We start from the raw sequence: 15,481 nt of genomic DNA, 5'->3' as shown, positions 1-15,481 counted from the left end.
CCCTGCTGTAATGAGCCCAGAGCGCTCTGACAGGGTTGCTGGAATTCTTGAATGACAATTTGTCAGAGACGGACCAGTCCATTTGGAAAGGTATACTGTGTCAGATATACTGTATGCCACCACACTTCCCTGCGTGAACAGAACAAAATGTCGCAAATTAAAGACAGCTTCACAAAATGTTTCAACGAATCATTTCCATTAAAAAAATCACGAAATCGTCCGCATCCACTGCGTAAAATCCATCGCGCAGAGTGGTACAATCAAACCGAGCCTGTGCTGGCTGCAAGGGGGATCGCTATATTCACTTTTCCGCGACTGAGGGAAACAGCGCCGGGAGGGAAAACCACTAAAACAATTGACAGTCTGGGTTTTATGTTTCCCGAAGTGCCAGCGAAATGTCCACGAAGGCAGAGCAGTGTAAGTACAGTGGCGTGTGTGTTTTCCCTCTTTTGTTGTGGGGGGGTGTATGGAAACTGGAAATGAGATTTTTCTATTTGGACCATGAAAGCGAATAAGGGGAGCTGTCCTTGGTGATGAAACCGCCGTTACCAAGGCAGGTTGCAACACGTCCTCTCACTGCAGAGAATGGCTGGAGGTTTCAGTGCGCACACATAGCCCCTGTACACCCCCCATTTATCTGCACGAAAACGGCTGCAGCGCAAAGTGCTTGTTGTTTGTTTGTTTTTTTTAATGGAAATTTCTGTTAATTGTTTTGATTGACGTGTTTTTGGTGAGGTGCGCGCAAAGATCGAGGTGTGACGCTGGTTTCAAGGTCGACTTGATTGATTCTTTACAAAACAGTATGGGGACATTACGTTGACCAATCGTGTGATTTGATCACACTGCGTTGAAATCTGTTATTAATCCCCCACCATTCATCTGATTGCTTTTGAACAGGTGGAAAGCAGTCGCAATCTCCTCCATAATGCTTAATACCTGCTCACTTTGGGTTCTTACTGACATAAAAGATGTGTGTTAAAGCATGATGTCCCAATTGTTTAAAAGTTGGGTGTAATTTTAACAGTCACTATAAAGGGAACTAATCAGACTGACATCAATCATGATTATTAAACCTATCATCACATAAACATGAATCACCTCCCATTTTGGCCTCAAGACTGTCATCATTTTGTTACTTAACAGTATATGGGGGGGGGGAAAGCACATATGCAATATGATTTTGACCACTTGCAGCTGTTGTTTTTATTTAGGGAAATTTGCCATTTACAGGTCAGGGACAAAGCTAAACACCACTGCCCAAAGTAACAGAAAATGGGTCAACAATCCCCCATTTCAACTTGTTTTAACTTTTAATTAACCTCTCAAAACATCACAATAACATCTGACACCACAGGGAGTAGCTCAGCGTGGAGCAGCCAGCTGGGCTTGTTGCTATCCCTCAGTGTCTTTTTTTTTTTTTAAAGGGGAAAGAGGAAGACCCCTCTCAAGTTCATGCTGACCATATTTTCTCAGCTAGTTTTGGGAGTTGAACTGGCAACCTTTTGTTCAGTAGTTTGTTTCTGTAAGCAATAGGTTAGTGCCTCCTCTGGGGCCTCTTGCGACCTCTCTGCTACACCATAAAGGTCACCTGGCGAAGGTCAGAAAGCCATGGGAAAACATACTCATTGGATATTACCTCTTAAATTTAAACATTTAAGTTTTCTCAGCGACATTAGTGTAATCCAGGTGACAAGAAAAATACACAGCACAATTAAATATGTGCTTTTGAAATTATATGTATTTGCTGAGATAAAGCAATTACTTTTCCTAGGTGTTGATTCGCTTGTTACTCTGCTCTTTATTTTGTCTAGTTGCCTCTAAGATACGATACTTGCAAGAGTATCACAACCGTGTGCAACACAATATTTACCCCGTGCCCTCTGGAACAGACATTGCAAACACACTGAAATACTTTTCCCAAACCCTGCTCAGGTAAGTACCCTGCTCTGGAGCCATAAGGTGAAGTACCAGACTGTAGAATTTTTTACATATAGTTTCCTTCATGATCAGAAGAAATTAATTACAGCAGGTTGCTCTGACACACTTTCTGAAAAGGATGACAGTGACACCATTAAATGGCTTATTTGAGCTAAAGATGTCAAAAAAGGGAAGTTAGGGAAGAGAAAAACTTGCCTCCTAGTTTATCTGTTCTGCTTTGAAAGATAGAAAGTTGGAGTTATGGTGTTGCTTCAGAGCAGCGGCAGAGACAGGCAGCTCAGTGATGTTTATTGATTCAGTGGTCGCTTGCAAGATAAATGCTTCCCTTGGGCATTCTGCTGTGTCCTTCCCAGTGGGGCCGGCGGAGGGCAGCTCCTTCGGCTTTGCAGTTGCAGGGTCAGTCTGCTCTCTTGGGTGCTGTGAAAGCCTGAGGAAGGAACAGCATGTTATTTCCTCCTCCAGCACAGGTCAAGTAGGCAGCCATCTTAGACACGTCTTATTTAACAGTTTGTCCTTTCTCCCCCTTTTTCTCCCTGCAGTTGGAGTTTCTTTTTGTATTAATCTTTTTTTCTGGTTAATTTAAACCTATTACCTCTTAGTGTGATATAATATAGCAGAATTGTCATTCTTATTAGCTAATTTTAGCAAAAAAAAAAAAAAAAAAAAATCCGGAGGCTGAATTTGTTTGCCCCAATTTAATCGTTATTATCAGCTTTGGGAGCAATATGGAAGAGATTGGCAGCTGGCCTCAATTCTACACTTTATTCTTTAGCCCCAGAGGGATTACTCCTCTACTGGTTATGCATTGCTGAAGGCCTGTCCAGCACCAGCAGCCACTGTGCTGTTTAAAACATGGCCTCTCATGGCACAGATTGAGCGTGACAAGGGCTGCAACTGTGAGATTCTGTGTTAGCTCAAGTGATGATTTTGTCTCCGAGGGACAGTTTATTCAGAGTGAGAAAAAGAATCGCTCAGTGTGATGCCACTGTTACCAGAGTCTTGATGTTTCCTGACGCACAGCTTCTTTGGCCCCAGCTAGGAAGAGCAAATCAGTCCGCTCATCATTAGAAGAACCTGGTTCTTCAGCTGAGATTATTCACACACCTGTGCCTTCTAAAGTTAGGGGTGATGAAAAGGCAAAAAAAAGAGGAAAGATAGATGATGTAGCAAGCAGTAAGCCTTGTTAAGTGGAGGCGGTATGAGCTGTTTTTCAGTAAAGAAAAGCTGAACTGGCCAGTGGAGGTGGTTATAGATTTATCCAGTCATCTTAGGTCCAGATGAGGTCAGACGAAGAACTAAAGACGAAGGAAGAGTTTCTATGTACTCATGACTGCATCTGCCTCTGTAAAAAAAGAGGCATGACAGTATCAGATGGAGGTCTTTGCACTGGTTACCATCACTGACTACTTGTCAAGCTGTTTCACCTGTAAGAAATAATGCAGTTTAGACATTAGGTTAGAGGTCTCTGCTTTGTTTTTACATTTAACTGATGCACACAGTCAGCAGTACAGGGTTTGACAGTAAATGTTTGTCATGTGTCTGTATCAGTGCATTTCTACATGTTTTATTTGTCGTACATGTAATTTTTCGTGTTGTGTGATTGTATGTATGTATGCACATATGTCTATCTTTGTATGTGTGTGAGTGTGTCTGTTTATGTCTATTTCTATGTTCATTGTTCAAATTATTGATGTTTTCTCTATGATAAATGGGCAGTGAAAAAGTCATACTCTGAGATAGGCTGTTATTTTGTATTAGTCCTGTTGGAGTTTTTTTTCAATATGACTTTACATTGACCAAAATCTTACGGAGTATAACTTTGAGGGGATCAGTCACATGCTGTAATGGTACTTTCTGCTGCTAAACATTATAAATGTAACATGATAAAAGAAATGGCAATGAAATCCCCTTTCCCACCTACCACTGAGCACTAAATACTGTAACTTTACCTTTTGAGTGACCTATCCCCTTCCACAAAAATGAAAAAAAAAAACAAAAAAACAAAAAACAAAACTAAACATGTGCATATAAAAACTGGGCTCTCATGATAAATCCCAATTAATTAGCTTGATAGAACAGCTTATTTAACTAACAATGTGCAGTAAAAAGAGCAATGCTCTCTGCCCACTCCTCTCCTCCCTCCTCCACCCTAGATGCTCCACATTCAACCCAACTAGTTTTTTGCTTTTGTTTTTCCTCCCCTTAAAGTCCAATATGTCCACCACCTTCCTCAGGGGACAGCAAACACAATTGTCCATCCTGCATTAGCTCACAAACATAATGCTACCAGTCATCTCCCCCCCAGTACAACCTATTCCTTTGTCATTATAGTTTCTTCTCTACTGTAGAATAGTTGTTACATTTATTTTAGAAACCTGAATCCATATGCCTGTTGGATCTCATTATTTCTCCTGATGATACTGATACAGTATCATAATGTATGCATACGGACATTATTTCTCTGGTGCAATAAACATGTGCTGTGATCTAGGAGCACTTGATCTAACCTCACACACATGTTTATTACTGGCTCAAGCATGTTTCAAAAGTGTCACCTCTGTATTATCCCGAATCAATTTGGTGTCACTCCCATCCTTGACAGCCCCACTAAAGACAAGGAAATTTTCATTTTAAATTTCTATTCCACGGTTCATTGGTCTTTTTGCATGAAAGCCACTGACTTTGCTGATTGGAAGATGGCAGCCATCGAGGGACAGTCATTTGCACTGTCCCTTTTTGGAGAAGTATGGGGTTGCCACTGAAAACATGCCATTTTTTATATTTTTGCTCCTTGTCACCAGATACGCATGAGATGCAGTGATCATTACAGTTTGTGCTCATGTTTTTCTTTTTGTTTTCCAAGTACAAAGCAAGATTTTAAAAAAAAGAAGATAAATTGAATTCAAGTCACTCGGAAACAGAAAAAAAGCAGGGAAAATTTACCCATGCCTTCAGTGATAGACTCAATTAGTGAGACACTGCATCCTATGTGGGGTTTATCTGGGTTTGTTTTTTTCTATTTACGCTGTCTCTGTAGTGCCATTTCAATGTAATGTGCTGTTTTTTTGTGTCTTTGTTGTCTCTTTTTTTCCCTTGTTCCCCTCTCCTACCCTCCCTCCCCTCCCCTCCCACCCCCGGAGCAGCATTCTGTCCCGCACAGGCAGGAAGGAGAACCAGGAAGCTTCCAATTTGGCCGTGCCCATGACCATGTGTCTTTTTCCTGTGCCATTCCCACTCACCCCATCTCTAAGACCACAAGTCAGTTCCATCAACCCTACAGTTACTCGCTCCCTCCTTTACAGCGTTCTGCGCGATGCCCCGTCAGACCGCGGGGGGCAGGGGCAGCAGAGTCGGGACGCTCAGCTCTCAGAGTACCCCTCTCTGGACTATCAGGGCCTCTATGTGACCCTCGTGACCCTGCTTGACCTGGTGCCCCTGCTGCAGCACGGTCAGCATGGTGAGTCAAGGCCCAGTGCACCACTGTTTGTCATCATCATCTCCGAGCCGCCTGGCCTGCATGAAGCCACTGCTGCTTTTTTGGCCTCTTTTGTAACTGGAGGAGAGAAGTCCTGCTGAGGATCTTGAGGGATGCATGGGGGTGATTGGGAGCACGCTGGATCCTGTCAACTATCATAAGCCATTGGATACACCAGACATAGATAGGCCTTCTCTTTTGTGTATCATACTTTACTGCATGTCTGTTATGCAAAGTGGAAGAAATGTTTTATCTAAGTTGTCATGTGCAGATAAAGGCAAATGTAATGTTTTTTAAATATGGTAAATATCATCTGAGAATGACTTTAAATATATTCACTCTGTTTTGCAATGGCCCAAAGCTGCATCACAGTCAGTGCTTTTATATGTCATAAATATTTGATCATTGTTAAAAATAAGCTCAAAAGCATGAAAATCCATCATCTTGACAAGATTTCTTTGCTTTACCTGAATTTAAACTTGACTTTAGTAGCTTATAAAGAAAGCTTTCTGCCCTAAGTAGGGACCCATGTTCTTAGTGTCCTTTTGTAAAATCTGTTATATTGTTTGATGACCGAAACTTCATGTAACGTTGACATCTGTAGCTACATACAGTACATAAATACTGTATGAACTGCCAATTGAATGTGTGTCCATGTATCTCTCTTTGTCTGTTTTTGCCCTTTCCCTTTCTCATCAGATCTTGGACAGTCCATATTTTACACAACAGCTTGCCTCCTGCCCTTTCTAAGTGATGATATTCTCAGCACTTTGCCCTATACTATGATCTCCACTTTAGCCACATTCCCCCCTTTCCTCCATAAAGACATCATTGAGTACCTGAGCACCTCTTTTCTTCCCATGGCTATATGTGAGTATCTTATCTTAGAGCAAGCAATTTAGTCAGCTTTTGCTGTTACAATGAATCTTTATGGCAGAATATTTGTTAAATAAGTCCTGAAAAAAAATGAAAACATATGTTTCCGGCATAGCAGATTTATGTGTGAACATTAGTTGTCAGCTTTTTTTTCTCTGCCTGTGTGCAGTGGGCTCTACTCGAAAGGAGGAAGGAGTCCCAGCCTATGTCAATTTGTCTGCCTCATCAATGCTAATGATTGCCATGCAGTACACCTCAAATCCAGGTAAGCTGTCTTATTGGCTGCTAACAAAGCATGTGTTCAGATAAAACACTTTTATCATGGCTGTCTGCTTAATCTGGTCTCTTCCTCTTTCTAGTTTATCATTGTCAGTTGTTGGAGTGTCTAATGAAGCACAAACAGGAAGTATGGAAGGTATACTCCCTTACACAGCTTAAGACTCTCACCCAAAACTATTTTGAAAATAGACAGATGGTGAAAACTATTGCAGGGGTTCAGGGACACTTCTGAAAACAAAAGACAGTGACCACAGTTTATTTATGTATCCACAAATACAAGTTAAAGCTATAGAATGTAAAAAAAAAAAAAGAAGAACCAAATAGTATAAACAATGCTGAGATTTTCTGTCTCAACCTTCCAAGTTAATTTTGATGGACTAAATTTAAAAAATAAACTGTCTGTGGTTTAATTAACTTATTTACATAGTGAAAAAGAGGTGGGTCGCCACAGCATAACCCTGTTTAAACTTTCATGAAAGATGTGGCTGCTGTCAAATTCTAAATCAGCAGACAGGATATGTTTGTATGTATTGAACAGAAAACTCCAAGTTGCTCAACACTGTGTATTATGTTCAGTTAAAAAAAGATTAAAATGTTTAAATCCATTGTATATTTGATTAATTTTCTTTTTTTCCAGATTTTTGGAAACTGATTGTCTGAAATAAACATCCATCCTTTATTTATGTTACATTTTCCCACTGTAAAAGCTACATGTGGCCTACTTATGTATTATTATTTTTTTAATAAAAATTTAAACTTGTGCATACATGTTTCAAAATATTACTACCCCTCATGTCCTGCAGGATCTGCTTTACGTCATATCATATGGCCCATCTCAAGTAAAACCTCCAGCTGTGCAAATGCTCTTTCATTACTGGCCCAACCTAAAGCCTCCAGGAGCCATCAGTGAATATAGAGGGCTGCAGTACACTGGTAAGACACGCTCAACCTCCTTCATGAGCTGGTCTTGAATTGATCAGTGGTGTAATCTCCAGTCCATTTTTCTGTATTCCCTTTCCTCCATGAATTCTAATCTCCTCTTTTCCTTTGTTCAGCCTGGAATCCTATCCACTGTCAACATATCGAGTGCCACAATGCCATCAATAAACCTGCTGTCAAGGTGACTAGAGAAATGAAAAAATAATATCAAGCAGGTCCACATTTTAAAGCTTTGATGCCATAACAGGATAGATTAGTTATATCTTGTGTATTCAAATGCTTCTTCCCTTGAGAAGTTTATCGTAAATGGCTGTGGTACAAGCCAGATTGCCTAGCCGAGTTTAACCCTGCGTGTCGCTATGCTTGCTTTTGTGATTCCTTCTGTAAATAAATCAGTCATGGAGTAGGGATATCAGCTGTTATGCTGCTTTGCACCAGTCTGCTGCCGCTTCTGTGCTTTATCATCTCCGCCTGCCTTTACTCAACTGTGCTCAAAACTGACAAATAGAGTTGGAACAGGGAGCACGGACGGGGGCTAGATTTCAATTACCAGGAGCAGGAAGGCGGTAAAGAGGGAGGGGGCCTTAATTGGAAGTGGTGACCCCTTGAAACCCTTGAGGATGGGGTGGCATCAGCTGAGCACAGTAAATTACAGTGCACCATATGAATATTGAGGCCATGAGTATTTAGCACGGAGCAGGTTGGAGCAAAATGGAGGCATGCTGCCATTTTCCTTAAAGGTTGAGGAGATATGTAAAGGTGTCTCATGGTTTCCACAATATACAAACCCAAAGAGAGCACTCTGTGAGGACAGATGGAAAATGCAATAACATTGCTTGGCTTTGATATTTATTGTGTTGTAGTTTTACAATTCCTATATTTTTTATGCTATAATTGTTTAACTACATGATCATAATGTTTCATTTTTTAAAAATAATTTTTTTTTATACTTTAGTCTATGCAGCATGAAATTTTCATCGGGATGGCTTGATGCAATCGCAGTGTTTGGTTAAACACAATGTTCAGTTTAGAAACAACACCTGTGCAGGTAATCAGTCCTGCCGAGCATCATGGGAAGTGAAGTCCCACAGCAAAATGCTCTGTTTCAAAACAACATAGAAAAGAAAAGAATAGATACAAAGACCAAAAAACAGCACAAGAGAATAAATAATCATACAAACATCAGGCCTTGGCTGTCCTCTTCAGCTTTTTCTTTTTTTTTTTTTTTTTTTTTTTTTTTTTTAATAAATATGTCAAAATATTTGTTTGATTGTTTAATATTACTCAAACTATTTTACTCATTTTGTGAAAATACAGAAATGCTTACTTTCTGCCTTACAAAGCCTCAGCTTTTCAATCATTGCTACATTTATCTTTGAAATGCCAAATCCATATTCTCAACATACCTATACTACTTTTGCAGATGTGCATTGACCCTACTCTCTCTGTTGCCCTGGGAGATAAGCCCCCTCCTCTATACATATGTGAGGAATGCAGCCAGAGGATAGCCGGGTATGCATCTGTTTCACCTTTTTTTCTCCACCTCTTAGTTCTTCAAATGCACAATCCCTCCAAACACACTTCACCCACTGACTGTCTCATTATTCCAGTCCTTATGCCTGGGGAAATACATCGCTGTGGTTACATAATTCCCTTGTGACGCTAATGAGATCATCATCACAAAAATGTGCATCCACTTGTTTCTCTTCTCTCCACAATGTAGACCAATATACCTGTGTGGCTTTGCAGTTTTGTAATTTTCTTTGATAGTAAGTGATGCTTGGGCACACAGTTCTGCAGAGCATTTCCCATTAAAATCATCCTTTGTTTAAATGTTTCTTTGACCTTTCTAGAGATCATGCTGAATGGCTGGTTGATGTCCTCCTACCGCAAGGTGAGCATGCCAAATCAAAGGATGTTTGAGTTGAACTCTGTTTGTTTTCTTTTTCTTTTACACAGAGACAGGCTCACTAAACAGAAATATTTATTACAACATACAGTAATTTAAAAAGTTAAAAACTGCTGTATATGAATGGTGGCATTAAGCTGCACATTACTGTGTTACTGTCAAATGTGCATCTTCTCTTCTTCCAACCTTCCTTTCTTTTTACTTGAAAAGCCGAACCAGAGATCAGTTTAATGATATTTGCTCTATCTGTAAAACATCAGTGGTCGCGGGGAGGCAGTATTTGAGCGAAAGGTGGGGAACATCCCAGACAGCTTGCCAGTCCATTGCAGGGCCAACACAGAGACAAATGACCACTTAGGCTCACACTCACTCCTATGGGCAATTTAGAATAACCAATTAACCTAACATGCATGTCTTTGGACGGTGGGAGGAAGCCGGAGTACCCGGAGAGAATCCACGCATACACGGGGAGAACATGCAAACTCCTGATTGGCCACTGTTCATGCCTCCCCCTAGCCGAGGATTGAACCAGCAACCTTCTTGCTAACCACTATGCCACCGCGAAGCCATCTCTTCACATTGTCCCTGATAAATAAACTAAAGAATAAATGAACAAATGAGATTAATTGCAAACAACAGCAGATAACTGTATTCATCAGCACACTGTAAATTGTTTTTCCTGGCAAACAATTTCCATCCTGCCCGTCATAAATATATTTACATTTAAACTGCAAACATGTTCTTAAAGAAATTTGACATTAAAAACTAGGATCGTTTTAAGCTTTAATTGATACAGGGATTTTTTTTGTCATTATGGTAATTGCAGTGTACTTTTGGAGAGTCAACTTGAAGCTTATAGTTTTTCCAATATGATATCCTTAATTAGCTTTCTTGTTATCAACTAAAAGCATTCAGTCATGTTTTTAATCTAATGGCTTCATGAATAAAGTTATTGTGGATTGTAATTAAGTATACCTTTAACATAAGCCTGACGGTAGATCATGAAAGATTATATTTAACATCTGTTATCTTAAAACTCTAAATTCTCCCTAGGGAATGAACGTGTGCATGAATGGTTGTTTTTTCCTCTGTGTTGGCCCTGTGATGGACCATCCAGGGAGTACGCTGCCTCTCGCCTGATGAGTGCTGGAATAGGCTCCGGCTTTCCAATAATCCTTAATTGGACCAAGCGGTTTAGAAATATGAACAAACGAACAAAGAATGAATGAATGAATGAATGAATGAATGAATGAATGAATGGATGAATGTTATTCTACAATATGGTCCTAGGGTCCTTTACATTAATTACTGTAAAAGTCTGGTGTTTCTGCTGAAGTCGTTCAACAGTGTACATTCAATGGAGATGTTTTTCCTATTTTACCTTATTTGGACAAGAAAACTTGATCCTTTTCCAAAGAGTGACTACAAATAGATGAATCACACACAACTACATGGAAATCATCTATTTTCAAAAATGTATTCATAGTCTTGTTGACATTTTGATCATGTCCATCAGTGGAAAATGAAGGTTTTCTTCCATGTAATGTCAGTACTGATTGCCTTCGCAGCTTTACAGTATGACTCCAGTCAGTTTCTTGGTGATTTCATTCCTTTGTGGTGTGCTGAAGCTAATGAACCGTCTGAAAAGTCCTCTTCCATTTCAGCTTGGCCATCAGACAGACAACCTCATATTGTGAAAGCACAATGAAGTATATTGATGTGAGCCTCATACAAAAGCAACAAAGCTACATCAAACCATGACATTACCTGTAGTTTATTTTCAGGGACCTTCCCTAAAAATGTTTGTCAATTAGTTCTTTCCGTCAGTAATACCAGCGCATGTTGTAAAAAGTAATTTTTAATTTTTAAGCTTTTTTTTTTAATAACGTGTAAGTACCGTTTGTCTGTAGGATGAATAACACAGCTAACCATGTGGTGCCTTTTGTTGGTATTTGCACTCGGGGTCCTCAGCGGTGTGAGGCAGAATTAAACACAGCCACAACACCTTAGCAGCTACTTTTCATGACGGTTACCTACCTCATCAAATTTTGCGGCATCCCATTCCTCCCATAGCAGTTGTTTAAGGTCAGTCGCTGTGGTTGTGTTGGTCACTCCACCATGTACAGAACTGAGCACCTGGCAGCACCCGAATCCGGGTACCAGAGGATTTTGGGACAGTGTTTTTGGCAATGTCCATATTTACCTGTATTGCTTGTTCCACAGAAGCACAATCTTTACAAGTTATACACTGCTGTAAAGATGACTAATAAAGCTTAATAATCAAGTGTAATGCAACACAAACTGGTTTTATTAAATTAAAGACACAATAAAACAACCATAAACTTACTTATTGTGCTAAGTTTAGTGTCAAACCCCCTTTTTTATTTTATGGATTTGAAGATCAATGAACAGAGATCTTAGTTTTTCAATATGACTTATGAATCATGGCAGTAGATGCAAAATACCCATTTTACTTGCCATTTCTTTAAGTACATTACTGTTAACTAACTTTATTATTTTAAGGAGGATGATATGTTTGCTTAGAGCTGTACTTCCTTTGTATTGTAACATTACAACAGAAATACAAAAAGATGTTTTGTGCAATAAGTTGTGTAATAAGCGGGTAGTATAGGTCTTACACTGCCTTATTATTAAAATGCGATTTTCAGATTAGTTTGTCCCAATTATCACCCTTTAAAGTCTTTACAACATTGTGCCATTTCCCACTCAACTCACTGGTACTGTTTTAGCAGTTCTTTACATAATATGTAAAACTGTTTCATTTTGTGTTTGCTTAATGTTTTTAAAAAATTGTACATAATTATTTTCAAATTTCTTCTGCAGCAGAGATATCTGCCATCTGTCAAAAGAAGGTAAGATGTGAATTTTGGAACATCAATGGCACTGATATTACTGCATGTGTGCGTGCTTAATTGCTCATATTAATCATGATCTATGGAAAAGCCTCATTATATTATATTTAATGTAATTCTTTGGGACCTAACAACCTTTGCAACCATTTATAGTCATCAGATAGTAACTTCACTTCATAAGGTGTGCATTTCCAGCTTAGTTATGTGATAATAGAAAATCAAATAGTACTCATTAGGCCCGAGCACCTTGGCGGTGCGAAGGCCTATTGTATTTGCAGTGTTTATTATTTTTATTCGGACACTTCGCGTGCTTTTTTGGAGGCCTGAACGTGCTCGAAAACTCACCAAATTTGGCGTACCCCCCCAAGGGAATACGAAAAATTTGATATTTTGAGGTGCTCCAGAATGTTTGGGCGAAACTGAATGAGAGCGCCACCTATTTTAGGTGCCCCGCCACTGCATGTCGTTAATCTTTATGAAAATTCATACACATGATCTACATGCTAAGGCGAACAAAAAATCCTCTTAATGTCATGGTGAAATGTCGACAGGAAGGCGGCCATTTTAGGTCAAAGTCAATATTTTGGCGTTTTAGCACCTCGCATTTTAACGAACTCGTCCTACAGCTTTTATCCCACTGAGCCACAAATTGCTCAGGATGTTCAGGAGGCATGTGTGATTAAATGTTGTGTTATTTCTTCTAATAGGAGACTTAGTTTACGAGGGGCGGGGCCTCAAAGTTTGATGTCTCGCCATGAAAAATTAAACGGATATAACTCCCACATAAAGCAACATTTCTGCACCAAATTTGCTAGATATGATGGCAGTCCCCTCCTACAGAGTTCTATATGCCAATATTTTGATTATGAAATAGCCACGCCCCCTGGAGGTCAAAAGTGTTGTTTTTTGCTCACACACCCATAACTCTGGCTTGGTGGACACCACATGGCCCAAATTCACTCAGGCATCACAAAACATGTTGGTGAAGAGATCTGGTAAAGGACGTTGCTCTACGCTGCACGGCGTGCCCGTGACGCCATGGCGAAGTTCCATGCGGCGGCGTGACATCATAAATCACTATAAAATTGTCAATTTTGATCTGATCACCCTAAAACTTATAGGGATTAATAAGGGATCAGTCCTGAACAGATTAATGTGACCATTGCTGGTGTAGACCTAAGCCCCGCCCACTTACAACAGGAAGTGGTTTTTTCCACGTTTGAGGGTCATGCTTCTAAGCAAATGGTCCCAAACACTTGAGACTCCTCCAAAACATGTCAAACCCTTTCATGATGCCACAATAAAAACCTCAAGTCGCTACGCTAAACGGGACATGGCGAATGGCGGTCCAACGCCATGAAACAGGAAGTACCTGTGACCAAGCCATGGAACCTTGGACCTTCACCAAACTTGCCATGACTGATGACAGTAAGGCCCTGAACTTAGCCCCATTGAAACATAATGGAATAAATGGAGCATGTCTCCATAGCGCCCCCTACAAAATTTCAATCAATCAGCCCCGCCCACTACATGGACCGACATGAATAAAATTCAGCACAGTTGGAGAACCTGCCAGTACCTTCAAAAAAGTCTCTTGGACATATGGGCTAAATTCAACAGGAAGTCGGCCATTTTGAAAAATGTGCCATTTTTGGGGTCATTTCTTTGCCATGCATTTTAAACAACTCCTCCTAGGGATATTGTCCAACTGACACCCAACTTGCACAGGATGCTCAGGAGGCATGTGTGATTTAAAGTTGTGTTATTTCTTCTAATAGAAGATTTAGTTTAGGAGGGGCGGGCCCTCAAAGTTTGATGTCTCATTAACAAAGACTTATTGCTAAAACTCCCACATAAAACAACATATCAGCACAGGAATCGCCACATTTGATGCCAGTCCCATGATGAACAAAATATACAATGCAATAATATGACTATGAACTAGCCCCACCCCTTGGCAACAACAAGTGTCTGATATCATGAACCAGGAAGTACCTGTAACAAAGCCATGAAATTGTTGATCTTCACCATACTTGCCATGAGTCATGACAGTTATGTCCTTAATAGAATAAAATTACAATATAGTGGAAAAGATAGTAAATGGCTCCAAAGCGCCCCCTACAATATTTCAATCAATCAGCCCCGCCCACTACATTGACTGACATGGATATGATTCGGGAAACTTGTAGACCATCCCAGTACCTTCAAAAAAGTCTCTTGGACATATGGGCTAAATCCAACAGGAAGTTGGCCATTTTGAAAAGGGTGCCATTTTTGGGGTCATTTCTGTCATTTTCTTTGCCATGCATTTTGAGGAACTTCTCCTAAGAATTTTGTCCAACTTTAACCCAAATGAGTCAGGATGCTCAAGAGACATGTGTGATTAAAAGTTGTGCTATTTCTTTTAATAGGGGATATCATTTAGGAGAGGCGGGGCAGCAAAGCAGATGTGATGCAATGAAAAGGAAAACTGACATAACTCCCACAAAAAACAACCAACCTGCACCAAATTTGCTACAGATGATGCCAGTCATATCCTTCACATTTGTGCATGTCAATAATTAGATTATTAGTTAGCCCCGCCCCTTGGTGACAGGAAGTGACCCTTCATAAGGCCTAAATGGCCTGAAGTGCAGTCTGGCTGTACTTTAGATTGAGAGAGGCATGGGAAGGATGTTGGCAGGGGAGGCGGTTGCATTATGCCGAGCGGCGCCATGGTGCGAGGGCCTATATCACCGCTTGCGGTTTTAATTTAATATTTGTTTTTGCTGAAATATTTCCGTTAATATTCTCCCATCATCTGTGATCCATATTAAGATCATTTATTCATGAACCTGAAATGAGTCTGTTCACTGAAGGAGCAGCTCAGTTCAGGTCAACTCCTTTCAAACAAAGCTGTTGGGTCGTGATGTTTACTTGCTGTCGATGTGTGCATGGCCACAGGCGTAAGCACTCCCTGCTGGTTTCCATGGAAACGCTGGGTAAACCGAGTGTTTGTGATCTCAAGTATTCCTGTCAGACTAAGTAGAGACTGATGAAAACAGCTGGCCTCGACCCTTGTTTGTCCAGCAGTCTATAATCCAGAACCTTCCTCTGTGTTCAGACCTCGTCCCACAGGGAAAAGCTAAACATCTGTGTAGATGTTCAACTGCTCTGTAATTACTAGCCGAGTTTCAGTAGAACATAGCTATT

The 15,481-nt window shown here is 40.2% G+C and overlaps 1 protein-coding gene across 1 annotated transcript in view; it reads left to right on the top strand.

Moving 5' to 3' along the window:
* Positions 1-395: 395 nt before the first annotated feature.
* Positions 396-15,481, top strand: part of unc79 (unc-79 homolog, NALCN channel complex subunit) — a gene marked incomplete at both ends in the record, with an annotated part of 38,399 nt that continues 23,313 nt past the window's right edge. The window contains 11 exon segments of the mRNA XM_079261586.1: positions 396-417; positions 1,812-1,932; positions 5,082-5,395; positions 6,113-6,283; positions 6,459-6,554; positions 6,649-6,704; positions 7,372-7,501; positions 7,624-7,688; positions 8,931-9,019; positions 9,361-9,401; positions 12,261-12,289. Of these exon segments, the coding sequence (XP_079117712.1) occupies positions 396-417; positions 1,812-1,932; positions 5,082-5,395; positions 6,113-6,283; positions 6,459-6,554; positions 6,649-6,704; positions 7,372-7,501; positions 7,624-7,688; positions 8,931-9,019; positions 9,361-9,401; positions 12,261-12,289 (1,134 nt within the window).

This window comes from Telmatherina bonti, assembly GCF_933228915.1.
Source record: "Telmatherina bonti genome assembly, chromosome: 22".
NCBI lineage: Eukaryota > Metazoa > Chordata > Actinopteri > Atheriniformes > Telmatherinidae > Telmatherina > Telmatherina bonti.
The sequence above is the reverse complement of the archived record's forward strand: the minus strand, read 5'-3'. Positions and strand labels throughout refer to the sequence as shown.